General features: G+C 57.8%; 2 protein-coding genes across 5 annotated transcripts; both read right to left on the bottom strand.

The window, feature by feature from the left end:
• Positions 1–553: 553 nt before the first annotated feature.
• LOC105471235 (fucose mutarotase) lies at positions 554–7,738 on the bottom strand. 3 transcript variants are annotated; one of them, XM_011723603.3, is made up of 6 exons: positions 4,154–7,738; positions 2,643–2,711; positions 2,407–2,477; positions 2,102–2,200; positions 1,207–1,313; positions 554–848 (listed from the first exon to the last, which is right to left on the bottom strand). In XM_011723603.3, exons 1-6 carry the CDS (start codon positions 4,197–4,199, stop codon positions 782–784), a joined length of 459 nt encoding a protein of 152 aa, XP_011721905.2. In that variant the 5' UTR covers positions 4,200–7,738; the 3' UTR covers positions 554–781. The 3 variants fall into 3 exon arrangements, with proteins under 3 accessions (XP_011721905.2, XP_011721892.2, XP_011721900.2); XM_011723590.2 differs by lacking the exon at positions 4,154–7,738 and adding an exon at positions 3,357–3,493; XM_011723598.2 differs by lacking the exon at positions 4,154–7,738 and adding an exon at positions 3,357–3,492 and having other exon boundaries at positions 1,207–1,280.
• Positions 7,739–7,881: 143 nt separating this feature from the next.
• Positions 7,882–18,739, bottom strand: LOC105471246 (enoyl-CoA hydratase, short chain 1). 2 transcript variants are annotated; one of them, XM_011723606.3, is made up of 8 exons: positions 18,585–18,739; positions 15,586–15,783; positions 14,925–15,052; positions 13,801–13,900; positions 11,533–11,637; positions 10,876–10,995; positions 9,550–9,617; positions 7,882–8,348 (listed from the first exon to the last, which is right to left on the bottom strand). In XM_011723606.3, the coding sequence occupies exons 1-8, from the start codon at positions 18,670–18,672 to the stop codon at positions 8,283–8,285; spliced, it is 873 nt and encodes a 290-aa protein (XP_011721908.1). In that variant the 5' UTR covers positions 18,673–18,739; the 3' UTR covers positions 7,882–8,282. The 2 variants fall into 2 exon arrangements, with proteins under 2 accessions (XP_011721908.1, XP_011721909.1); XM_011723607.3 differs by lacking the exon at positions 10,876–10,995.
• Between the last annotated feature and the right edge of the window lie 5,762 nt (positions 18,740–24,501).

Raw genomic sequence — 24,501 nt, 5'->3', positions numbered from 1 at the left:
GGGCAAGTGAGGCTTCCAGCAGGCAGCCACCTACTGCCACAAGCACAGGGCATGGCCCACACCCAGGCCTCTCCAGCCGGCACCTCCCTCAACAGAGCTCCCACTTCCCACTCCCGAAGTGTCCAGGCCAGCCCCTGCCACCTGCCCTCCTGCTGGGCGGAAAGAATGGACCTGGGTGAAGAATCCCCTAAGTGTCCACAGCCCAGAGGCTGTGGCAGAGCCTTCACCCCTCTCAAGGCCTCCAGGCAGCCACTGCCCCCACTCCAGCCCTTGGTGTCCCCAGGGCCCCAGGCACCCGCCCAGCCCCCAGGGCCCCAGGCACCCATGCAGACCCCAGGGCCCCAGGCACCAGCCCAGCCCCCAGGAACCCAGGCACCCGCCCAGCCCCCAGGGCCCCAGGCACCCGCCCAGCCCCCAGGGCCCCAGGCACCCATGCAGACCCCAGGCCCCAGGCCTGATTTCGCACTCAACGTTTTGTCAAGGGTACATGGGGGGCCCTCTCTGGAGCCAGCAGCCTCCCTTGAGCTGGAATTAAGTGACAACAGAGCTGGAATTGAAACCTTTAGATTGAACGTTTACTGGCGACTACATTTTTCCATCATTTTCACAAATCAGGGACATTCGTACCAATTGGCAGGGCCCACCCCATGACTGCCGGCCCCCTAGAGCCCTGGCCAGGGCCCAGGTCTGGGGCTGCTGCTGGGAGGCCTGTTGTGAGTGGTGGTACCGGAGCTCAGGGTGCCCCCAGTTCCTCTTCTGGCCCAGGTGGTCTTCACCAGGCCTACAGCAGGGGGCTGAGGGCAAGCACCCCCTTCTTGAGGATGAGGTTTCCGTAGAGGGCCGTCTCCCTGCAGAGGAGCCAAGCCCAGCACTAAGCTGGGCGGCAGGGCCAGGGTGCTGAGACCTTTCTCCAGCCTCTGGGGGACGGAGCAGACCCCGTCCACCTTCACCCACTTGATGCTCAGGCAAATGGGGGCCCTGCCCCCCAAATTCCTCCCTGGTCTCTCCAGTCTGTGGGACATCTAGCCTCAGCCAGGCAGAAGCTGAGAAGAGGGTAGGGGCAGCTCCTGAGGCTCCGGTGGGGACGGGGGCAGCTCCTGAGGCTCCAGTGGGGACGGGGGCAGCTCCTGAGGGCCTGGTGGGGATGGGGACAGCTCCTAGGGCCCTGGTGGGGATGCGGACAGGTCTGAGTCAGCTGGAACTCACCCCGTTGCCACAACAGCAAAAGCCTTCTTAGCCCGCTCATAAAACTCGAACCTCTCTAACTTTGCCAGGGCTCTCTGGAAGACAAAATGGCAGGGTTGGAGGACACCCTGCCCAGAAACCCTCATGGGCCAGCCCTGGACTCCCCAGGGCTCCTAGGGAGGGCACCAGGAAGTGGGGCCCCTGAGTTCCATTTCTTGGGCTCTCCCTCTGCAGGGGCCCCAGGGTCACTCAGCCTCTGGCTCCTGAGGCCTAGGATGGGGGCCCCAGGACATTGTGGATGAGGAACCTGCCATGCTTGGTTTCTGCCTGGCCTGGGACCACCCAGCCAGCTCAGCAGACTGTCAAGCCCCTGCCAGCTGTCCTAGGGGGTCCCCTGCCCAGGACGAGAGACCCTGGCCTCCCCTTATGGAGGCCCTGCCTGAGACCTGCCAGTGGGTTGCCCGGGACAATGGGCCTGTCCCCTTGCAGGGCAAGGTGAGGAGGGGGCTAGGCCTCTGACCAACCATAGCCAGGATGGGGCAAGAGACCTGGGACCAGGGGGTACTCCCCCAGGGGAGACTGAGGAGGTGGAGGCCAGGCATCCCGCGTCCTCCAGGCTTCACTCACAGGCTGTGGTGGGTGAGGACCCCTCCCACCTCGCCCCAGCAGGTCAGGATCCTGGGCGGAGTTGGGGGGCAGGTGGAAAGCTCGGGGGCAGAGGAAGAGGGGCCACACTGCCCATGTGCACCTCTTCCACCCGGCTGGTGAGGGAGCGCCCAGTGGTCCGGGGTTCTCAGGGTGATGGGTGGGAGACCGCTTAAGGACAGAGCTTGGGACCCTGTCTTTGGCTCCCACTGAGCCTCCAGGAGACAGAGGGTCCCTGGCCCTTTCCCCACAATTGGGGCTGCAGGCTCACCGTGCAGCCGGCCCTGTGTAGAATGGACTCGTACTCCGTCCACACTGGGGTCTGCAGGCCCCTCTCCTTGTCGCTGGGCACCAGCTCCATGACTGCAGCCTAGAGGGAGGGGTCAGCTCTGGGGCCCTGGGTGCTGCCAGCCTTCCTGGTCAGGTGACCATTCAGGACTCCCCTGGTGAGGATCAGGGCCCCTTGGGGACACATGGCTTCTCCCCCCCACTCCAAGGCAGGTGGGCCCTATGAAGCCCGCAAAAGGGGAAACCGAGGCGCGGAGCAGCAGGGTGCAGGGGCGACTCAGCCCTCACCGGACTCTCCACATAGGTGTCCAGGGGGAGCAGCTTCAGCAGAGCCTCCAGGAGCGGCGGGATGCCCAGGCCTGGAGGGCAGAGGGGGCGGCACTCAGTCTCCAGCCCGCCTGCCCGCCTGCACCCTCCACACTGCAAGCATGGACTTGGGGCCACCACAGGCCACAGAGGAGCCTCAGAGCCAGGGGCACTGCTCACCCGCCCGCCCTGCCCTGGGGGACCTGGGGCTCGCTCACCGTCTGCACGGATCTCCAGGGGCCCACACTGGCAGATGGAGGAGGCCGGGAAGTTCAAGTCCGCAAGAACTAAACAGCCGGGAGGACAGCGCGTGGTCAGCACCTATCCCTGCCCTCGGGGTCGGCGCCGCCCATCCTCCCACCCGGTCACGGCGGCAGATCGTGGCCACAAGGGGTCTCAGGTCGGCCGGTTGGGCGCCCCCACCGCCGGCCGCAGTCAGTCTGCAGGGCTGGAAGCCAGGCGGGGAGGCGGGGAGGCGGGGAGGGCAAGGTCCCCGTCTGGGAGGCGGAGAGGCGTCAACAGCTGCCCGCCAGGCTGTCGGGTGCTGCCCAGGCCAGGGGCCGACCCGGACCCGGCCGCCTCCCCAGGGGCCAGAGGACGCGCAGCCGCCCGCGATGCCCGGACCAGGCCCCCGGCCACCCAGCCCCGCCCCGGGACCCCAGGCCCCAGGAGAAGAAAAAGCGCCGAACCCTCGGGCGCAGCCCAGACGCGGCGGCTCTCGGGCCGTCTGGGGAGGGACTCGGGGAGAAGCTCCGGCCGGCCCCGCCCAGAGCCCCACGAGGTCGCGGTTCCCTAAAGAACGCGGGGGAAGCCAGGGAGGCCCGAGCGACACCCGCACCCCAGGACCCTTCTCGGCCCGGGGGTCCCCGCGCAAGCCTCGCCCGCCTGCCTGCCCCGGCGTGGTCCCCGAGGCCCCGGCCCGCTGCGCTCACCGATCTCGTCCCCGTGCCCCATGCGCGCCAGCGCGTAGAGCAGCTCGGGGGACAGCAGCGCGGGGACACCCTTCAGCGCCACCATGGCCTGGCGGACGGGGCGGGCGGGGCCTGGGGCGGGGCGGGGCCTTGCGGGGAGGGCGGGGTTTACGGGCCGGGGCGGGGCTTTACACGGAGGGCGGGGTTTGTGGGGAGGACGGAGATTTTGGGTCCCGGGCTTGGGGCTCGCGGATTGGGGATCCGCCGGGGCTAGGGTTCGGGGCTGGGGTCCAATTACGGCTCTTGGAAGGGCGGGGAGCCCCGGGAACTGGGGACACTCGGGCTGAGTCGGGGCGTGGGGGCAACACCCACCCAACCCACGGGCCCCTCGCCAGGTCCGAGATTTGGGTGCCCGCGCGCTGTGGCCGGGGCTCCCCAGTGTCCCTACCCGAGCTTCCCACCTCGAGCTCCCTCAGGCAGAAGGGGTTCAACTGCCGCCCTCTGCGGCCTCCCCTCATGAGGGTCTCTGCCCTCTGACCACGTCGTGCTGCCCTTAGGCCTGGCAGAATGGCCGGAGCGCACCGGGTCCCTGGGGTCACCAGGGCAGGCAGCTGGATCCAGGCCTTCAGCCCACGCTCCTGAGGGGCGGGAGCACGGGACACGGGAGCCGGGACATTAGACCCCCTGGAGGGGGTCCAGGAGGGCAGCCAGGCCCAGCTTCCAGGCTCAGCCGCAAGTGCCAGGACACCTAAGGGTCCTCTGTCATCCCCCGGTGTCAGCGGCCTGCAACCCCCTTCCCAGGATGGCGGCGTCCTGACCTTTGGCTGGGCTCAGACTGGCCGAGCCCTCCCTCCGCGGAGCCATCTTCTTCCACCTGATTCCCAGCTGGACGCTAGCTGTGGGGCCAGCTCTGTGGCCCTGGCCCTCAGCCCTGAGGTGACACAAATGCTCCGAGGCCTGGTGGCTCCTAAAAAGTTCTGAAAATCAATCTGTATGTGAAAAATGACAAAGCCGCCTCAGAAACCCAGAGGAAACAGACGTCTCCATGTTGAACTGCTTGGCCCTAGGAGCCTGTCCCCACGGGAAGTGGACTGGGCTGCGTCAGAAAAGCCTGGTGGGGCCACCCAGGCTGGCACCCAGCAGCACCTGAACAGCTGGCCCTGGGCTGGCCGCTCGGGCAGAGAGAAGACTGGGGCTACCCAGGGCCTGCCGATGAGGGCGGCTTTGCACCGAGGCCACCAGGGTTCGGAGCTGTCCCTGGGCAGTTTCTACTCCAACCTGTAAGTGGAGAGTCACCATTTACCCAAATATACAAGGGCAGCCGATTTTAGAGAGATGGGCAAGAAAGTTTTCAGCTTCAAAACCAAATCAGGCCGGGCACGGTGACTCAACACCTGTAATCCCAGCACTTTGGGAGGCTGAGGTGGGTGGATCACCTGAGGTCAGGGGTTGGAGACCAGCCTGGCCAATATGGTGAAACCCTGTCTCTTCAAAATATACAAAAATTATCCGGGCGTGGTGACCGGCGCCTGTAATCCCAGCTACTTGGGAGGCTGAGGCACGAGAATTGCTTGAACCCGGAGGGTGGAGAGTGCAGTGAGCTGAGATCACTCCTCTGCTCTCCAGCCCGGGTGTCAGAGAGAGACTCTGTCTCAAAAAAACCCAAAACAAACAAACAAAAAACACCTAATCAAACCCCAAACAATATTGGGGCCAGAGGTCAACTAGCTCAGGAGTGGAAGCCTCACTCTGCGTCTGGGGTACCCCTGCTCCAGGCTCCCTGGGGCCAGCATGAAGACGAGGTCCATTCCCGAGCCTATGAGTTGGGCGCTTGTCCCTGACAAACTCTGGAACCAGATAACTAAGACGCAGACCTCTGAGACGCGGCTTCCAGCCAAGCGTGGCTGACACAGGTGTGAACACGAGGCTGTAACCGGCCCTCCAGATCTCTGGGGTTCCATTGCTTGAAATCAAATTATGGAGGCTGACCCCAGTGCACATGAAAAATTAAACGGAGTGGATTTTCCCAATGTTCAGGCTTCCTCCCTTGGATACTTGAACATTTGGTGCCTATCCCTGCGTGTTTACTCCAGGCTCCAGGGCCAGTGGTTCATGACCTGCACGAACCTCCATGTGCTCCACTCCAGTAAGTGAGCAGGTTCCAGGTTCCCTACCCCGAGGGAAGAGCCTGTTCTGCCCTGTTGGACCTGAATCAAACTCCTTTTGTACCTATTTCAGTATTTGTCAAACAGTCCCAGATCCCAAGGCTTATCTGAAAAGAACATCTGCCTGTTTGAAGGTAAACTGCATGAGAACTCCCACCTGCCCTGGCAGAGGCGAGATAAACCTGCTCCACCCTAAAGGCAGCTCTGAGCTAGTGGACTCCAATCATGGCACACAGGAGGACAGACGGGGTGGGTGGAAGTGCAGAGCCAATGCTTGCAAGGCCAGCGGTCGCAGAGCACGCGTGTGCCCATTTTGCCTATAAATGTAATTGGACACACGGGCGTGGCACCTGCCGCACTCAGGGAGCCAGAGCTCAGCAAAGGTCTCTGTACTTCTTGATGCAGGTGAATCTGTCCTTGGTATTCAGCCCAAGAACTCAGGGGTGGGGGCTCACACACTCTGCCCACCCAGCCCAAGGCCATGACCACAATCTAGGCCACTACCCACACCAAGCTGCGGGGCCAAGTGGAGGAGACACCTGTGAACGCTCTCTAGAGTCTACACTGAGCTAGAGGGCAGGTGGGCTTCCCTGGGGGAAATATCTAGAACCATGGGCACGATGACACGTCCACAGTATGAAACATCAGGGCCACTAAAAAGAATGTTATGGGATCGTCATTCAGTGAAAAAAATCAAATGGTGAAACATGCCACAACAGGCACAAACCTTCTGGACAGTATGTGCCTTAGCTTGGGCTGCTGTGATGCAGTGGTATGGTCTGGGTGGCTGATAAACACTGACTTTCCACAGTTCTGGAGGCCACGGCTCCACGCAGGTTGTGTGTGAGGCCCATGGTTCACAGACAGCACCTTCCCACAGAGCACTCACATGGTGGGAGGGGCAAAAGAGTGCCCTCGGGGCTCTCCTAAGGGCAATAATCCCACTGGAAGACCACCGCCCTCTCATAAGGCACTAATTCCACTGGAGAGGCTCCGCCCCCTCATAGGGCACTAATTTCACTGGAGCTCCATCCCCTCATAGGGCACTAATCCCACTCGAGGAGCTCCACCCCCTCATAGAACACTAATCCCACTGGAGGGGCTCTGCCCCCTCATAGACCACTAATTTCACTCAAGGAGCTCCGCCCCCTCATATGGCACTAACCCCACTCGAGGCCCTCCGCCCCCTCATAAGGCACTAATCCCGCTCAAGGAGCTCTGCCCCCTCATAGGGCACTAATCCCACTGGAGGAGCTCCGCCTCCTCATAGTGCACTAATCCCACTGGAGGAGCTCTGCCTCCTCATAGGGTACTAATCCCACTGGAGGAGCTCCGCCTCCTCATAGTGCACTAATCCCACTGGAGGAGCTCCGTCCCCTCACGGGGCACTAATCCCACTAGAGGAGCTCTGCCCCCTCACAGGGCACTCATCCCACTCGAGGAGCTCCGACCCCTCATAGGGCACTAATCCCACTGGAGGAGCTCTGCCCTCATGACTAGTCACTGCCCAAAATCCTCCCTCCTAAAGCAGTCACAGTAGGGGTTAGGATTTCAACCCAGGGATCTGGGGTGGGGCTGAAACGAGCCTGACCCAAAGGGACAAATGGAGGTCCCTCCATAGTGACAGGAAGTAGAAGCATGGGTGCCAGGAGCTGCAGGGAAGCAGAAAAGGGGTTATTGTTTAATGGGGACAGTTTGCATTTGGGAAAATGAAAGCTTTCTTGGATAGACAGTAATGGTTGCACAAGGAGAATGTACTTAATGCCGCTGAAATGTGGACTTAAAATGGTTCAGACCAGCCTGGGCAACATAGGGAGACTCCATCTCTACAAAAGATAGATTTTAAAAGTTAGCTGGGTGTGGTAGTGCAGGCCTGTGGCCCCAGCTACTTGGGAGCAGGGAGGATCACTTGAGCCCAGGAGATTCAGGCTGCAGTGAGCTGTGATTGACCACGGCACTCTAGCCTCGTCTCTAAAAAACAATGGTTAAGATGGTCAAGTTTACGTCGTGTGTTACCACAACAGAGAAGAAAGCAGTGAAACTGAACAGAGAGCTCCGTATGACAGAAATACAAAGGAAACAGGGTGGGCTCTCGTGAGGAAAGGGCTCGACGTAAGTGGGCATGGAAGAAAACCACAGTCCATGCCCGTGCACATGTGCAGGGATGTGTGTGTGCGCACAGAAGTCTCTAGGAAGCCACGAGCCCAGCTGTTCACAGTGGATACCCAGGAAGGATGATGTGGGGCGACTTACTATACAAACCTTTTTTCTTTGAATGTTGTTCCTTACAGTGAAAAAACAAAAAAGTTAAAAAAAAAAAAAAAAAAAAAAAACTAACATGACAGAATACTCATTCCAGACATGACCTACGAGGCGTGGTGTCACCTGAATCGCTGTCACTTTAATCAGCAGAGCATCTGTGTGAAGGCAGCAGTGTTTCCCTCAGAGCAGCCCCTCTCCAGCGGCAGGGACACAAGGACCTGCAGGCCCTACTTTCCGCCCAAGCACAGCATGCCCAGAGGGACCAGCAGGGGCTCCTCAGCAGAATCTTAAGATTGAGAAGAAGGTGCTCCAATCAGGACGTGAACACGGACCCTCACAGGCTGGGTGAAGAAGGCAGTCATGCCGTGAGAGCTCGGGCCGTGACCACGCAGCAGTCAGAGAGAAACTGCGCACCACGGACGCTGCTCTCGAAAAGAGGATGATTTACTTGCTTCTAAAACTGACAGCAGGCTGCACTTGCCCTCTCCAAGCAAAGGTGTGAGGGAGGGGCGGCTGAGTCTCACTGGTCTTTGAAGTTGGCCTTTCTCTTTTCCACAAACGCAGTCATCCCTTCTTTCCGGTCATCCTGGTAGGAAAAGGGGCAGAAACAGAGCTGGACGCGCAGTCTCCTCACAGAGCCTGATGCCACTGTCCGCCCGTGTCTCCCTGGTCCTGCCTCACTCCTCATGCCCACAGGGGCCCAGGGGGCCAGGCAGGGGACTCAGCGGCAGGGACACCTGCCCAAGCAGAGCTGGGCCTGGGTGCGGGGATTTTCACTGCCTCTTTCTACCAGTCTAGGTGATGGTCATTCAGGAGCTTGTGTATGTCAAACAAGCTCACATCTAAAGAGCCTCAGATGCACCTGAATGGGTCACTCACCAAGTCATCAAGTGGACGATGGGTGACCTGTATCAGGGGCTACCCTGTGTCAGAGCAGGACATGAGAACTCAATTCTGCATCTGCTTTTCTCAAGTTGTGTGCAAGCGTCCCCAGGCACGCACGTATCTGTACCCCTTCCTCAAGTGCCCAAACCACTTTTAATTTTACCGAACAATTAAAATGAGGCGCCTGGCCTCATTTTTTAAAAAAGTCTTTTTTTTGAGACGGGGTCTTGCTTTGTTGACCAGTTGGACGCGAACAACCCGCCTCAGCCTCCCAGGAAGCTGGGACTATGGATGCACGACACCCAGCTGAAACCGCATTTTAAATAAAGTAGCCAGGCCGGGCATGGTGGCTCACGCCTGTAATCCCAGCACTTTGGGGGGCCGAGGCGGGCGGATCACGAGGTCAGGAGATCGAGACCATACTGACTAACTCGGTGAAACCCCATCTCTACTAAAAATACGAAAAATTAGCCAGGCGTGGTGGCGAGCTCCTGTAGTCCCAGCTACTCGAGGCTGAGGCGGGAGGCGGAGCTTGCAGTGAGCTGAGATCCGGCCACTGCACTCTAGCTTGGGAGACAGAGTAAGACTCCCTGTCAAAAAAAAAAAAAAAAAAAAAAAAAAAAAAAAAGGAGCTGCTGCTTGAGGGTGCAATTCCTAGACCTCATATAACAGGAAAGACAAGAAAAGCGCCTGTAAGATTTCATACTTTTGAACTTTCACATGCTCTACTTTTTTTCTAACATCAAGACCCACTGATAGAACAAATCTGATCCTGCTGAAGGTGAGGCTGGCAGTTCTGACCAGAAAGAAACGACACTTAATGATAAGATGTAAAAGGAAATTCCCAGCAACTTGTGTGACTGAAATGTGCTAGATTCTCCAGTTGCACGCTGTTTACTCACGGTGGCAAAGGTTGAGTAGAAGAGTTTCTTCTCTAACTTACTTCCTTCTGTTAATGTCATTTCAAAAGCTGAGAAACAAAGTCCTAGAGTTATGAACGGAGCTATTCCATGCAGAACTTCTCCTCCCTCCTCACCGACCCACGCACAACTGTGCTTCCGACGTGGCCCGGCCCTGCGCAGGCTTCCACGGCGCTGCCCTTCTCAAAGGCACTGCCCCAGCGGAGACCTGGCAAAACCAACAGCTCTCCTATGGCCCCACACGTCACACTCGGGTGGCCCAGGGCCCCAAGGAAGAGACAGGAACTGGATGAAAGGTGAGATGGCAAACTGCGCCCTTGAGGAGAGGCTGTGAGGCAGCAACAGGGCTGCAAACAGAGAAAAGTAAACAAGGATGAAAACCAGGAAGGACAGCACGGGAGCCAGAGCTGGGCGTGGCTGGCACCAAGAACGCCTTTGGCTCTGCTCATTCCAGGCCCTTCTTTGCACGAGGCCAAGCAGGGCAGATCTGGATACACAGATGGAGGCAGGCGCGGTGGTTCCGGGGCTGCAGCCAGCATCCTCTCCGAGAGGAGCCCGACCTCGCCAAACACCTTGGGCAACAGCAGCCTCCCTTTTTTTCAAAATGCTCTCCTCACTGTATCCTGCCTCAAGCCAACGGCAAGCCCGGCAGACGGCCACACCCTCGAGGTAAACGCACTCAGAGAGGTTAGGGGACCTGCCTGGGGCCACCCACACCTGTCCGGACTCAGCCAGCTAACCACCATCTCATTCTCATGCCGAGAATAAATTGTGACAATAAAACTTGAGCATTTCTGAGGAGGGGGAAGATCAGATCCACTTCTCTGGCAGAGGGAGACGAAAAGGGATCCAGGCCAAGAATGAACAGCGTGGCGTTGGCCTGTGTAGCCACCTGCCAGGCGCAGACGCGGCCGCCAACCCCAGGTCCCGGGAGGTGAACCGAGCCTCCCCGTGGGCGAGACCGTTTTACTTTTGGGACCTCGGCTCCCTTCTCAGCCTTTCCCTGCCGTGGTCAGCTCCGTACTGCCCTCACCTCCCAGGCCTGCTCAGTTCTTGGGCCCTGGTACAAAGGGGAGCTGGGAATATCTCAGCGGAGTTCCTGAGGGCGTGACCAGAAACCACAACTCTAGAGACAGCAGAACTGAGACACTGAGAACCATTTCTGCCCAGGAGGGCTTAAGGCATATCCATTCGGAGCCAGAAAGCCTGCCGCTCAGGAAGGCTCCCCACAGTCACAGAGACGCCTCAGGGATACTCCTGACAGCCCCGGAGACCTCTCTACCTTGTCTTCCTGGCAGGATCCCCTACCTGCATTCACTGATTCTTTGGCCATGGCTACTATAATTTTAGAATTGCTGGCAATTTTTTCTGCACACTGGATGGCTTCTTCCACCAGTGTCTCAACAGGAAAAATCTTGCTTACGAGACCTGAAACACAAGAACGTCGGTGAGTGAGTGCAGACAGAGCGCTTGTCTATTCCTTTTCGAGGGAGTGGCCGCTGGGGAGCAGCGTGCTGGAGCATCCCAGCCTCTGAGCATTAGCAAGGGTGGCTCCACACGGTAAGTGCCGCACGTGCCCCTTCCTGAGTGCTGAGCGCTCTTGGCACCGCAGTCCCTGTGCTCTCAGACACGCAGGTCAGGCTGTCCATAGCTCCGACGGCAGAGGCAGCCAGACCCGGGGACCATGATCCCCAACAGGGCAGTGGGAGGACTGGCCAGTGAGGGCCCGGAGACGCCCGTTGCTTACACCGGACTTTGGGGACGTAATTGCTGGGCTGTTCTTCTGCACCAGATACTTATGCGTGGCTCCACTTCTGTGCGTACAGTACTTCAAAACGTAAAAACTAAAGGCAGTCAGTCTTCTCCCAGGTCCTCAGGACCCAAAAACTCATGCAACCACTGTGGAGACACCTGGATGCCGCCCCGGGTTTCCATGTGGCTTCCGTGGGCAGCCCCAACCCATACCTGCTTGCTTGGCGTCCTGGGCTGAGATCCGGTCACCGGTGAGGACCATCTCCATTGCCAGCGACTTCCCAACAGCACGCGTGAGTCTCTGGGTGCCACCCGCACCTGCGGGGAGGGGCTGGTCATGGCTGGCACCGCAGTGAGTGAACCCAAGAGGACATCGCAGCTGCGCAGCCAGCAAGTTCCAAGGGGCTTAAGATAGGCCCCGAGACAAGGTCCAGGGGTCAGAGGCCGAGCAGCACAGGAGCCCGGCAACATCAGGGGCAGAAGCCCCTTTTCAAGCTCAGGTCCCACATCTGGCGCTCCCCTGTGGGCAAAGGATTACCCAGGTGCTGAGGGAAGAGACTGAAGGCACAAACTGTTTCAGTGTAATAAAGAAAATAGTTAGAACAAGAATAGTCATAATACAAATTAGATATAGAGATGATCATGGACAACTATCAATCATTATTATAAACATTAATCATTAGCTTTTATATTACTCTTTGTTCCATTACTATATAACCCAGGAATAACCAGTGGGCATAGGGTCAGGTGCTGAAGGGACACTGTGAGAAGTGACCTAGAAGGCAAGAGGTGAGCCCTCTGTCACGCCCGCATAAGAGCCGCTTGAGGACTCCTTGGTCAGGTGGTAACGCCAGTGTCTGGGAAGGCACCCGTTACTTAGCAGACTGCGAAAGGGAGTCTCCTTTCCTTGGAGGAGTCAGGGAACACTCGGCTCCACCAGCTTCTTGTGGAAAGCTGGATATTATCCAGGCCTGCCCGCAGTCATCCGGAGGCCTAAACCCCTCCCTGTGGTGCTGTGCTTCAACGGTCACGCTCCTTGTCCACTTTCATGCTCCTCCCGTACTCCTGGTTCCTCTTTGAAGTTCGTAGAGGACAGCGGTAGAAGAAATAGTGAAAGTCTTAAAGTCTTTGATCTTTCTTATAAGTGCAGAGAAGAAAACGCTGACGTATGCTGCCCTCCCTCTCTACTTCGGCTACCTAAGAGGGAAGGGCCCCTGTCCTGTGATCACGTGACTTGCTTCACCTTGTCAATCACTTAGAAGATCCACCCTCCTTACCCTGCCTCCTTGTTCTTGTATGCAATAAATATCAGCGCGCCTAGCCGTTTAGGGCCACTACTGGTCTCTGCGTCTTGGTGGTAGTGGTCCCCCGGGCCCACCTGTTTTCTCTTTATCTCTTTGTCTTTATTTCTTACAATCTCTTGTTTCCGCACACGAGGAGAACACCCGCTAAGCACCGCAGGGCTGGACCCCACACTCCCCCAACACCCTGATATTGGATCAAGGTGTGTGGCTCCGTGGGGCCCTCCCCAGCCTCTGTGGTCAACATCTTAGAAGCTTATAGGCCTCCCTGACCCCAGGCACTGGTCCCTTAGAGCAGCAGCTCTTCTAGGGATCAGAACCTGAAAAACGCACCAAGCACGCAGCTCAAGGCCTCAGAATCTGCCTCTGGTCAAACTCAGAGGGCGGCGAAGAGCGCCCTGAATGCAGCTGCTCCCCTCAGTGCCCACCCTTCTACCAGGCCCGCCCTCAGGGTCTCAGCTCCCTCCTGGCTGCCCAGCCTGTGCCCACCCTTCTACCAGGCCCGCCCTCAGGGTCTCAGCTCCCTCCTGGCTGCCCGGCCTGTGCCCACCCTTCTACCAGGCCCGCCCTCAGGGTCTCAGCTCCCTCCTGGCTGCCCGGCCTGTGCCACCCTTCTACCAGGCCCGCCCTCAGGGTCTCAGCTCCCTCCTGGCTGCTCGGCCTGTGCCCACCCTTCTACCAGGCCCACCAGGAAGACCCTGGGGGTAGAGGGTGTTGCTCTTTGCCAAGAGCCCAGGCCCTTCCCACGGGCATGGTGGGGGGTCTGACTCCCCGCTCTGAACTCAGGCCACGTGACCTCCAGGCCAGTGAGATGGCAGTGGGCAGAGCTCCCAGTGCCACCCAGGGTCACCATGTTCTCTCTCTGGACACGAATCGCAAGCAAGAACTGCCATGGTTAGAAGCCAGTGTTACCCATGACCTGCCTCTCCCAACACCATCAGACGTGCGACCCGGGCACAGTCACAGGAGCCAGACACGGTCCCGGGACTCTGAGGCCATGCCAAGCTCTGTCACAACCACTCCAGCCTCTGTGGCTGTCCACAGACAGACCACTGACCAGACACGGGGCTGTCCATCCAGGGCCTCTGGTCAGATACGAGCTGTGGGCCCTGAGACACAGGTCGATTTTGAGGAATTACCTAAGGCATCTATGCCTATCAGAGACAGTGTTACCCTTTACCTGGGATGGTTCCTAGTAAGATCTCCGGCTGTGCAAACTGGGCCTTCTCGCCGGCATAGATGATATCACACATCATGGCAAGCTCACAGCCCCCGCCAAACTGTAAAACATTCGGCATCAGGACAGTCTTACGAGGGGAACCCAGTCAGAAATCACTCTGCTTGCTTATTCAAATTTTCCATTGAAAAGAAACAGTGTCAGGTGTATGACAAAGACTAACATAGTGGCACCAAACTAGATAATCGTTGTGATAAGTTAACTACAGATGGCTGATGCTGTTTACCAGCGGCCGGCAAACATTCCGTAAAGGGCCATGAAGGTCTTACAGGCTCTGCTGTGACGACTCAGCTCCGCTGCTGGGTGCCGGGCGCGGGGCTCACGCCTGTAATCCCAGCACTGTGGGAGGCCAAGGCGGGCGGATCACAAGGTCAGGAGATCAAGGCCATCCTGGCTAACACGGTGAAACCCCGTCTCCACTAAAAGTACAAAAAATTAACCAGGCGACGTGGCGGCCCCTGTAGTCCCAGCTATTCGGGAGGCTGAGGCAGGAGAATGGCGTAAACCTGGGAGGTGGAGCTTGCAGCGAGCCGAGATCGCGCCACCGCACTCCAGCCCGGGCGACAGAGCGAGACTCCGTCTCAAAAAAAAAAAAAAACCTCTGCTGCTGTGGCCGAGACGCAGCCACAGAGACTGGGGGGTGTGGCTGCGCCGAGAAAACTCCACCCGCAGACCCCTGGCTTCCACGGAAGGGAGCGCCATGAAATGATCACACTGCTTCCCTGTAAGTCAAGATCAGCCTCAGCACTTCAAACAGTCCCAGGACACAGCTTTTAAGGGCAGCAAAAGAAGCCAGTTTATAGACGTAGCCAAAGCCAGCACCTCTCTTCCACCGCCCTGGGAGAGAAGCTTACTGGGGAGAAGCTGTCAGGTGAACAGCCATGAAAAAAACAGATGCCAGGAGGTGTCCTCTCTGCACGGTTCCTGGCTCTTTAGCACCATGAGGCAGGAAAGGAGGCTGCTGGCCTGGGAACTAAAGGCCTCTTCAAAATAAAAATCTGTTATGCTGTGTATGCACAGCACAGTTCCTTCAGCCACAAGAGGAGACCCTCGGCAGCAATACTCACGGCATAGCCATTGACAGCAGCGATGACTGGCTTCTTCATCTGGGTGAGGTGGTCCCAGTGCTTCAAGAACTTGTTGGAGTAACAGTCCTGGAAACTCAGGTTCTGCATTTCCTTGATATCAGCTCCAGCTAGCAGGAGTGGAAAGGAGGTTCCAGTTACCAGACAGCAGAGAGCCCATCCGTCCTGTATCCCCCAGACCAACAGGGAGCTTCGGAGCACACCAGACACGGGCACTGGGGTTGCTGGGCATGGGTGACACCAGGCCACGCGGATAGCTGTAGGAATGCTGTTATGCCAGCTCTAACAGAGGTCATGAAGAGGGGTTCTGGGGCAGGTGGCAGGTGCGAGGGAGGCGCCCACAGAGGCGGGGCATATTCATCAGGGCGTAAGCCCTTGACAGGCTTTGTGTAAAGCCTGACTGCCAAGGACCTGAATCTCTTTGAAGAAGCTATTTTGCTGGGAGAGCACATGCGGTTCTCCAGCATACACAAAGCTGCTCATGCAAGCTGTTCCCATGCCCGTCTTCACTGGATATGTGAGGAAGTCCCCACGCGCGTGCCTCCGCCATCACAGGGGTACAAGTCAGTCTGGAGGCTTCTCCCAAGGCCACACGTGCCTCCCACATCTGCCCAGACACAAAGGCCTCCGCTGCTGCGCACACCTGCAAAGGCCTTATCCCCGCCGGTGAGGACAATGGCCCCCACGCCCGTGTCCTCCTCGAAGGTCTTCAGTGCCTGGTTGAGCTCCTCAATCAGGCCATCGCAAAGTGCATTGAGGGCCTTGGGGCGGTTCAGTTGGATCAACCCCACGGTGTTATTCTTCCCTCTTTTTTCTGCGATGATGTACTCAAAGTTAGCACCTAGAGCAAGAAGGCAAAAAGGGGTATCTATTCACACAGGTATCAAACTGGGGAGAGTGGGGGAAGGGATGTGGCCCCATCAGTGGATACAGTGTGACCCCAAGAGGCCCTCTGAGGGCTCCCTGCCCAGTCCTCAGTGGCTCCAGGTGTAGCTCTCAGCCACAGCGATAGATGGGTAGCCTTGGTACCTTTCTCTCTGCTTTCACATGTGTTTGAACATGTCCTAAAGAAAATCCCCAGGCCGGGCGCGGTGGCTCACGCCTGTAATCCCAGCATTTTGGGAGGCTGAAGCGGGCAGATTACGAGGTCAGGAGATTGAGATCATCCTGGTTAACACGGTGAAACACTGTCTCTACTAAAAATACAATTAGTCGGTTGTTGTAGTGGGCACCTGTAGTCCTAGCTACTCAGGAGGCTGAGGCAGGAGAATGGCGTGAACGTGGAGCTTGCAGTGAGCTGAGATCGTGCCACTGCACTCCAGCCTGAGCGACAGAGTGAGACTCTGTCTCAAAAAAAAAAAAAAAAAAGAAAAGAAAAATCCCCAGCACAGAACGCAGCCCACGGCCGCTCTCCTTCTCCTAATATGCCTTGGGCAGCTCTTTCCAGGACACCACACTGGAGACAGCCCTGGACTCTGCTAAGGAACCAGGAAACGCCTTCTTTCAACACATGCCAACAGGTGAGGGGGTGTAAGCCTCAAACAGGATGGAGCACCAGCTCCTTGCACTTGGTGCCTCCCCATTGCCAAGACCTCTGGCCAAATGGACACTGGGTGGGGGCTGTGAAAATCCTGGGTGTTCCTGCGGCATTAAGATCAGGCACAGGTCAGGTCTGGTGCAGCAGGCCAGCCCGAAAACGGGAGACGCAAGCGCATCTCAGCTTGGCCTGCTGCACAAGACCCGTGCCTGCTGGGTGGACAGCAAGGTGGGAAGGGGACAAAGGACAATGGCATTCAGGGTGAGAAGGTGAACCTGAAAAGACAAAGGTAGCCTGCGTGTTGGATGCTTGGCTCTCTTGGTGGCAAAGCAGGGATCATAGTCCCTGTCCTGTGGGTTTCTTTTTTTTTTTTGAGACCGAGTCTCATTCTATCGCCCAGGAGTGCAGTGGTGCAATCTCGGCTCACTGCAACCTCCGCCTCCAGGGTTCAGGGGGTTCAGGTGATTCTCCTGCCTCAGCCTCCCGAGTAGCTGGGACTACACACACCACCACACCCGGCTAATTTTTGTATTTTTAGTAGAAATGAGGTTGCACTATGTTGGCCAAGGTGATCTCGAATTCCTGACCTCAGGTGATCCACCTACCTCAGCCTCCCAAAGTGCTGGGATTACAGGCATGAGCCACTGTATCCCACCTTATCCTGTGGGTTTCTAGGGGTAACTGGAAGATCACAGGTGAAGTGTCTGGCAGCTATGCAAGATCCGGGAAAGGGCTGCTGTGAGGGTGCAGAAGCCGACGGCCAAGGAGAGCTTGGGGATGAAAACAACACAACTCAGCGGTCCACTGGAAACACAGGGTGAGGGAGGAAGAGGAAGCAAGAGTTCTTCCCCAGCCCAAGGCATGCCCCAAGATTCCTCAGATACTAGAGCGGGTGATGGCCACTGATGAGTGGGGCCCCGGGTGAGCCCCGAGGGAGGAAGAGGGCAGCTCCCTGTGGCTGGGGAGAAGGTGTCAGCTTTTTCCTTAGGACCGTCTGAGGGGCAGCCCTGGTCAGGAGGCACCCAGGACAAAATGAACCTGCATCTCCTGTTCTTGGGCTGGCCTGCTGCACAGGACCTATGCCTGCTCTTAGAGCCGAGGGAACGCCTGGGATTTTCACAACCCTCACCCTGCGCCCAGTTGGCCAGAGGTCTTGGCATTGGGGCAGTAAGAGCCAGCGGCCAGGCCTCCTGGGCCTCCCGCAGTGCGCGGCCTGGTGAGAGTGGCCTCCTGCAGAGGTAGGCGTGGGGGGGGGATGGGGTGTGGGCCAGGGTCAGGTGGATGGTGTTGGTTGCGGGGGGGCGGGTGGTGGGGGGTTGTTAAGGCTGGGTCAGGCTGTTGGTGTGGGCCAGGTTGGGGGTGCAGCACTAGGCGAGGGGGGTAGGGTGTTGCAGGCCTGGGCCAGGCAGGGACTGCGGGTTGGGGTCAGGTGGTGGGTGCTGGGTCAGGCAGGGGACTGTAGAGTCAGGCCATGGGGCTGCGGGATCGGGCGGAAGAGGGGTGCAGGGTCAGGCCGGGGGTGCAGGGTCAGGTGGGGGGGTGCGGGGTCAGGCGGAGTGGGGTACGGGTAGGGGTCAGATGGGGTGCGGGGCCAGATGGGGTGCAGGGTCACGTGGGAGAGGGCTGCGGGTCGGGGTCAGGTGGTGGGTGCGGGGTCAGGCAGAGTACTGCGGAGTCAGGCCACGGGGGTGCGGGATCGGGCGGAAGAGGGGTGCGGGGTCAGGCCGGGGCTGCGGGGTCTGGTGGGGGGTGCAGGGTCAGGTGGAGTGGGGTGCGGGGCCAGGTAGGGGTGCAGCGTCACGTGGGAGAGGGCTGCGGGTCGGGGTCAGGTGGTGGGTGCGGGGTCAGGCAGGGGAATGGGGAGTCAGGCCATGGGGGTGCGAGGTCAGGCCGGGGGTGCGGGGTCAGGCGGAGTGGGGTGCGGGTAGGGGTCAGATGGGGTGCGGGGCCAGGTAGGGGTGCAGGGTCATGCGGGAGGGGGTGCGGGTCGGGGTCAGGTGGGGGATGCGGGGTCAGGCGGGAGGGGTGCGGTCTGGGATCTGGTCGGGGCGTGCAGGTCGGAGTCAGGAGGAGATTCGGGCCGCCCGCTCTCACCGCGCACTCACCCGAGGCGAAGGGACGCCACGCAGGACAGCGAACCGGGGGCCTCAGCGGGCCGCGGAGCCGGGGCAGCAGGACACGCAGGGCGGCCATGGCGCTCCGGACTACTCTCCCGACCCCGCGGAGCCGCCCCCTCGCCTGGCCTTTCAGGGCTCACCCCGCCCACAGGCAAACGCCGCGAGATCAGGCGGCCCTCGCGAGATCAGCCCGCGCAGAGGGAGCCGGGACCGCCCTCCAGGCCCCGCCCCCAGGCCCGCGCGGCCGCTCGCGGATCTAAGTCCCAGGGGCGCCCCGGGGACCCCGCGCTGGGCTGGGGCCAGCCCCCTCCAGGCCCCGCCGCCTTCGCCCGCGCCCCAGCCATCGGGGCCCCGGGGAGACCGCGCGGATGCAGAGGCAACGGCGGCGCCTGCCGGGCTCTGCGCCGCCTCCCGCGCGCCCGCATCTAAGTCTGCAGCTGCAGACACAGCGCGCCCGGGCGCGGGGCCAGGCACGGTGGCAGCGGCGTGGGCATTGAACGCCACATTAGGAAGAGTTTTATTTTCATGTACACAGTCAAGACTTCAACAGATTTAAATAATAAAATTTTGATTCATTAAAATTATTTTGTTTATAACTTTTATATATATATGTAACTTTTATATATATGTCTATATCTAGACAAGTATTGTGGAGCATCCTTTCGTGTACTTGCCCGGATTCTGCAAATGCCAGGGTGGAGATAAAACTACCCTGGATAAAATGGAGTGGAAAGCGAAACTGCTATTGTGACCGGTGGAGGGTGTGCAGGTTCTTGACGTCTTGAACAAAGAAGTGGACAAGATGCAAGGAAAGAAGGAAGTAAATAGGCCGGGCGCGGTGGCTCAAGCCTGTAATCCCAGTACTTTGGGAGGCCGAGACGGGCGGATCACGAGGTCAGGAGATCGAGACCATCCTGGCTAACACGGTGAAACCCCGTCTCTACTAAAAAAAAATACAAAAAACTAGCCGGGCGAGGTGGCGGGCGCCTGTAGTCCCAGCTACTTGGGAGAGCTTGCAGTGAGCAGAGATCCAGCCACTGCACTCCAGCCTGGGCGACAGAGCAAGACTCCGTCTCAAAAAAAAAAAAAAAAAGAAGGAAGTAAACAAAGCGAGATTTATGGAAAACAAATGTATGACCGGGCTCGGTGGCTCACGCTTACAATCCCAGCACTTTGGGAGGCCAAGGCAGGCAGATCACCTGAGGTCAGGAGTTTGAGACCAATCTGGCCAACATGGTGAAACCCCCCTCTCTACTAAAAATGCAAAAACTAGCCGGGCATGGTGGTGCACACTTGTAGTCTCAGCTATTCGGGAGGCTGAGACAGGAGAATCGCTTGAATCCAGGAGGTGGAGGTTGCAGTGAGCCAAGATCGCAGCACTGCACTCCAGCACGGGGCGATAGAGCGAGACTTCTTCTCAAAAAAGGAACAAGAAAAGGAAAGTAACTCCACAGTGTGGGAGCGGCTGAGCATAGGGGCTCAAGAGCCCCATTACAGATTTTTTTGGGGGTGTAAATACCTTCCAGAGGTTTCCATTGGTTATTTGGTGTAGCCCTATGTAAATGGAGAGGACAGTTCCTGTCAGCGGGAAGTGTTCCATTCGATTTAGTTCTAGGGAGTCGGCGTGAATTGGCCTCCAGACCCTGTTCTCCTGCCTCACTATGTTCAAGAAAATAATTCAAACCAAAAATGAACACGCACCAAAATTTTATTTCAAGACTGAGGGTAAAATGAAGACATCTCATGTGAGTAGAAACAAATCAACAACAAACCTTTACTAAAAGATGCTCTATATTAGTGTAGTTAAACCTCTGGGACAGACAGGCCCAAAATGAAATGGCTCAAACAGAAAAGAGGTTTATTTCCTTCCTTCCTTCTCCTCTCCTTTCCTTTCTTGTCTTGCTGTCACCCAGGCTGGAATGCAGCGGTGTGATCTCGGCTCATTGTAGCTTGCGCCTCCCGGGTTCAAGTGATTCTCCTGCCTCAGCCTCCTGAGTAGTTGGGACTACAGGTGCTTACCATCATGCCCGGCTAATATTTGTAGTTTTTTAGTAGAGTCGGGAGTTTTGCCATGTTGGCCAGGCTATTCTCGAACTCCTGACCTCAAGTGATCCACCGGCCTCGGCCTCCCACAAGTGCTGGGATTACAGGAGTGGGCCACCGTGCCCACCGAGAGGTTTCCTTTCTAATGACCCAGGAGGCCAGGCAGCTCCCATCCTCCATCAAGCAATTGAGCAACAAAAGCACAAGCAACAAAGGTAGAACATATGTAAATTGGATTTCACCAAAATTTAAAAATTTTATGTCTGAAAGGACACTACCAGGATAGTGAGAGCACTGAACACACATTCCTCCAGTGAAGATAATCAATGTCAGATGAGCTTAGCATCACGAATCATTAGGGAATGCAAACTGACACCTCAATGATACGACGTCACACCTGCTGTGGTGGCTGCAATAAAAAGCCCAACAGTCACAGTGTTGTGGGGGATGTGAGCAGCGGAACGCTGGTGCACTGCCAGTGGGAAGGGAAAATGGTGCAGTCACTTTGGAAAACAGTCTGTTGTTTCCTCAAAAGGTCAAACAGCAACTCCACTCTTAGGCGTATGCCCCAGAGAAATGAAGACAAATGTCCACAAAAACTTAGACATGAATGTTCATAGCAACATTATTCACAATAGCCAAAAAGTGGGAAAAAGCCAGTTGTCCATCAACTCATGAATGGACAAACAAAATGTCATATATCCAAACAATGGATACATTAGAATGAATGAGACTATACAATGGACCGTATTCGGGAGTAAAAAAGAAAGAAGCGCCGATACACATTAAAAAATAGACAAGCCTTGAAAATGTTATGCTCAGTGAAAAAAGCCAGACACAAAGGCCATGCATTGAATGATTCCATTTCTATGAAATGTACAGGACAGGCAAATCCATACAGACAGAGACTAGATGAGTGGTCACTAGGGGCTGGAGGGAGGGGGCAGTGGGGGTGACTGCTGAGGGGTATCCCCATTTGCTTTTTAGGGTGATGAAAACGTTCTAAGCTTGGGGCTGGGTGCAGTGGTTCATGCCTGTAATCCCAGCACTTTGGGAGGCCAAGGCGGGTGGATCACCTGAGGTCAGGTGTTCGAGACCAGCCTGGTCCAACATGGTGAAACCCTGTCTCTCCTAAAAATACAAAAATTAGCTGGGCATAGTGGCACGCGCCCGTAATCCCGGCTACTTGGGAGGCTGAGGCAGGAGAACTGCTTAAACCTGGAAGGCAGAGGTCGCAGTGAGCCAAGGTAGTGTCACTGCACTCCAGCCTGGGCAACAGAACAAGACTCCATCTCAAAAAAAAAAAAAAGTTCTAAAGTGGATGATGGTGACAGTTGTACAACTCTGTAACTAAACTGAACACCATTGAATTGGACACTTTAAACAGGAGAAGTCTTACAGCATGATGTCTGTATCAATAAAGCTATTTTAAAAAATCAGCAAGCTTGATTCAGTCAAAGCCACATGGGTAGTTCCCACCTTGATCACCATAGGTGGCATCACCCAAGGCGCTCTGGAGCTAGAAGCAGCACATACCTTGTACCAATCAGATGGAAAAGAGGTTGTGTCCGTGTATTCCAGCTGGTGGCTCTGGCATGGCAGGATTGTCTAGGACTGGCTGTGGTCACATGCGCTCTCCATTTCAGAGCAAGGGGGACAGGTGACTGAGCCAGCCCTAGGTCAGAGTGCCAGCAGCAGGTGCTATTTGATTCAGGCTGTGGCACTATGTCTAGGGGACAAAGAGTACATCGGTTGTCCCCGACCTGCAGCTCTTGCGGTCCATGTCTTCTCTCCGCGCCATCAAGCCAGAGTTCCCATTTCAGTCACCACAATCACCCCTCCTTGCACCAGGCCTTCTGGCTGTGGGGCATGGGCATGTTTACCTCTGGCCTGTGAGGGCCGCTGTGGGGAGGCTTGGCCAGCAAGTTGCTGAGCCAAGTAGTTCCTGCTTTTATGGGATCCTGCTGCTCCACAAGAGGATCCGGGAGGCTGAACTAGAATTAAGTTAGAATCTCTCAGGTCCCCTTCGGGCTGGGCTCCCTGCAGGAACCAGGAATGGGCTGGCCAGGAGGACATGATGGACCAGGAGGAGGTGACAGAGGCAAAGCCAGACCCTTCCTGTTCCATCTTGCAGAGGCTGTCCCAATGCAAGGTGAGGCCAGGTGCCTGGGGGACATCGATGCCTGACCAGAGCCCAGACTGGACGGCCTTCCAGCAAAGGCTGCGCCCTGGCCGACCGCAATGGCCCAGGAGAATGAGGATACAGGGGAGTCTTGGTGCTGGAGGAGCTGGCTGACCGGTGGTCCTGACACTGTACTGAAAACAGGGCAGCAGTCCCGAGAGGCTGAGGGGCCAAAGTAGCCTGTCCACCCAGAGTGGGGAGGCCCAAGCCCATGCAGGAGGCCCGAGGCACGGGGTGGCATCCCTCACAGTCGTGCCCACCCAGTCGTGTGCAGGGCGATGTGCTCCTGTGTCTGGGCAGTGAGCTGGGCCCTGCGGCCAGAGAAGCAGCTTGATTTCAGACGGTGCCACCAGGGAATGGGCCGTCCCCTTGGCCATAGCCGTGGGGGACCCAGTTCATCTGTGGAATTCAGGACCCCAGAGTATTTAATCTGCCATCTCAGGACTTCCACTGGGAAGCTGGGGCAGGTGGGTGGGTGGTCCTGCTGTGCTTCCGTGGTGCACGCCAGGGACCTCAGAATGAAGCCCTCACTGAGCTGTTGGCTCTGCTTCAGGCCCAAAAGCAGTGAGTAAGAGAGAGGCCTGCTCAGGCAGAACATGGGACACTAGTGGCGGGGGCTGCAGCCCAACACTTGCCATCCGACTATGGGGGTGGGGCAGCCCTTTTTTCCTTAGCCTGGGGATGTCAGGTGGGTCAGCCTGGTGGAGAGCTGGCTCTGCTGACCCGGGAGGCACCCTGGGTTCCCCCTGGCCTGGTGGCAGGAGGAGATGACCACTGCATCCAGTGTCTCCTCCAGGCGCTGGGGGCCCCTGATGGACAGAGGCCGCTCGACCACTGACCGCCACCGCCCAGGGAGTCAGCCCGTGTCCCAGGCACCCGCACCTCTCCCTGCCTGGAGCTCAGCTCGCGGGGTTGGCTAGGGAGGGATGGGGAGTGGAATCCAGACACCAGGTCACCCTTCCGGGAGCCTTTTTTCCAGCTGGGAAGAGAGGGAATCAAAGGAAAGGAAGACACGGCTCTGGGGGTCCACGTCGAGAGCGAAGGGTAAAGCTCACACTGGCAAACTTGAGTGCGCGGCCCCTCCGCAGAGGACCGGGGCTCAGGAGGCGGGGACGCCCCTGAAAACAGGGCAGGAGCGTTTCCAACCCCTGCGGACTGCGATGCAGTAGAAAACGCGGCCGCCTGCACCGGGGGAAGTCTCCAGAAATACAGGCGTGCCTGGGTGTGCGCTCAACTTCTCCGGAAGCTGGGAGGGGGCGAGAGACTCAACTTCTCCGGAAGCTGGGAGGGGGCGAGGAACATTTCTGCACTTGCCCTCGGCTTCTGAACTTTGTACTTTGCGTGTGTACTTTGTGCTTTGGTCCTGTGTCCCTGCAGACCTGTGACCACACACGCACACGCAGGCGCGCGCACACGCGAACTGAGGGCTCGCCGGCGTTGCTGGAGGCTCTCACAGCCCCTCCGGACGCGTTAAGCTAACCCAGGTCCCATCCTTGACACCGTGGCACCCCCAGGCCCACTGCGCCCTCGCACTCGAAGCGGGTACCTGCGGGAAGCGCTCGCTGCGCCCTTGTCTCCCTTGGAGGAGACTCTGGCCTGGCCGGCCGGCTTCTCCCTCCGTGGGGACGCTCGCGCGCACCGCCCGGCAGCGCGGGACGCTCCCTGACGCCGGTCCTCGCG

The sequence above is a fragment of the Macaca nemestrina genome, chromosome 9 (genome assembly GCF_043159975.1).
Source record: "Macaca nemestrina isolate mMacNem1 chromosome 9, mMacNem.hap1, whole genome shotgun sequence".
Lineage (NCBI taxonomy): Eukaryota > Metazoa > Chordata > Mammalia > Primates > Cercopithecidae > Macaca > Macaca nemestrina.
The sequence above is the reverse complement of the archived record's forward strand: the minus strand, read 5'-3'. Positions and strand labels throughout refer to the sequence as shown.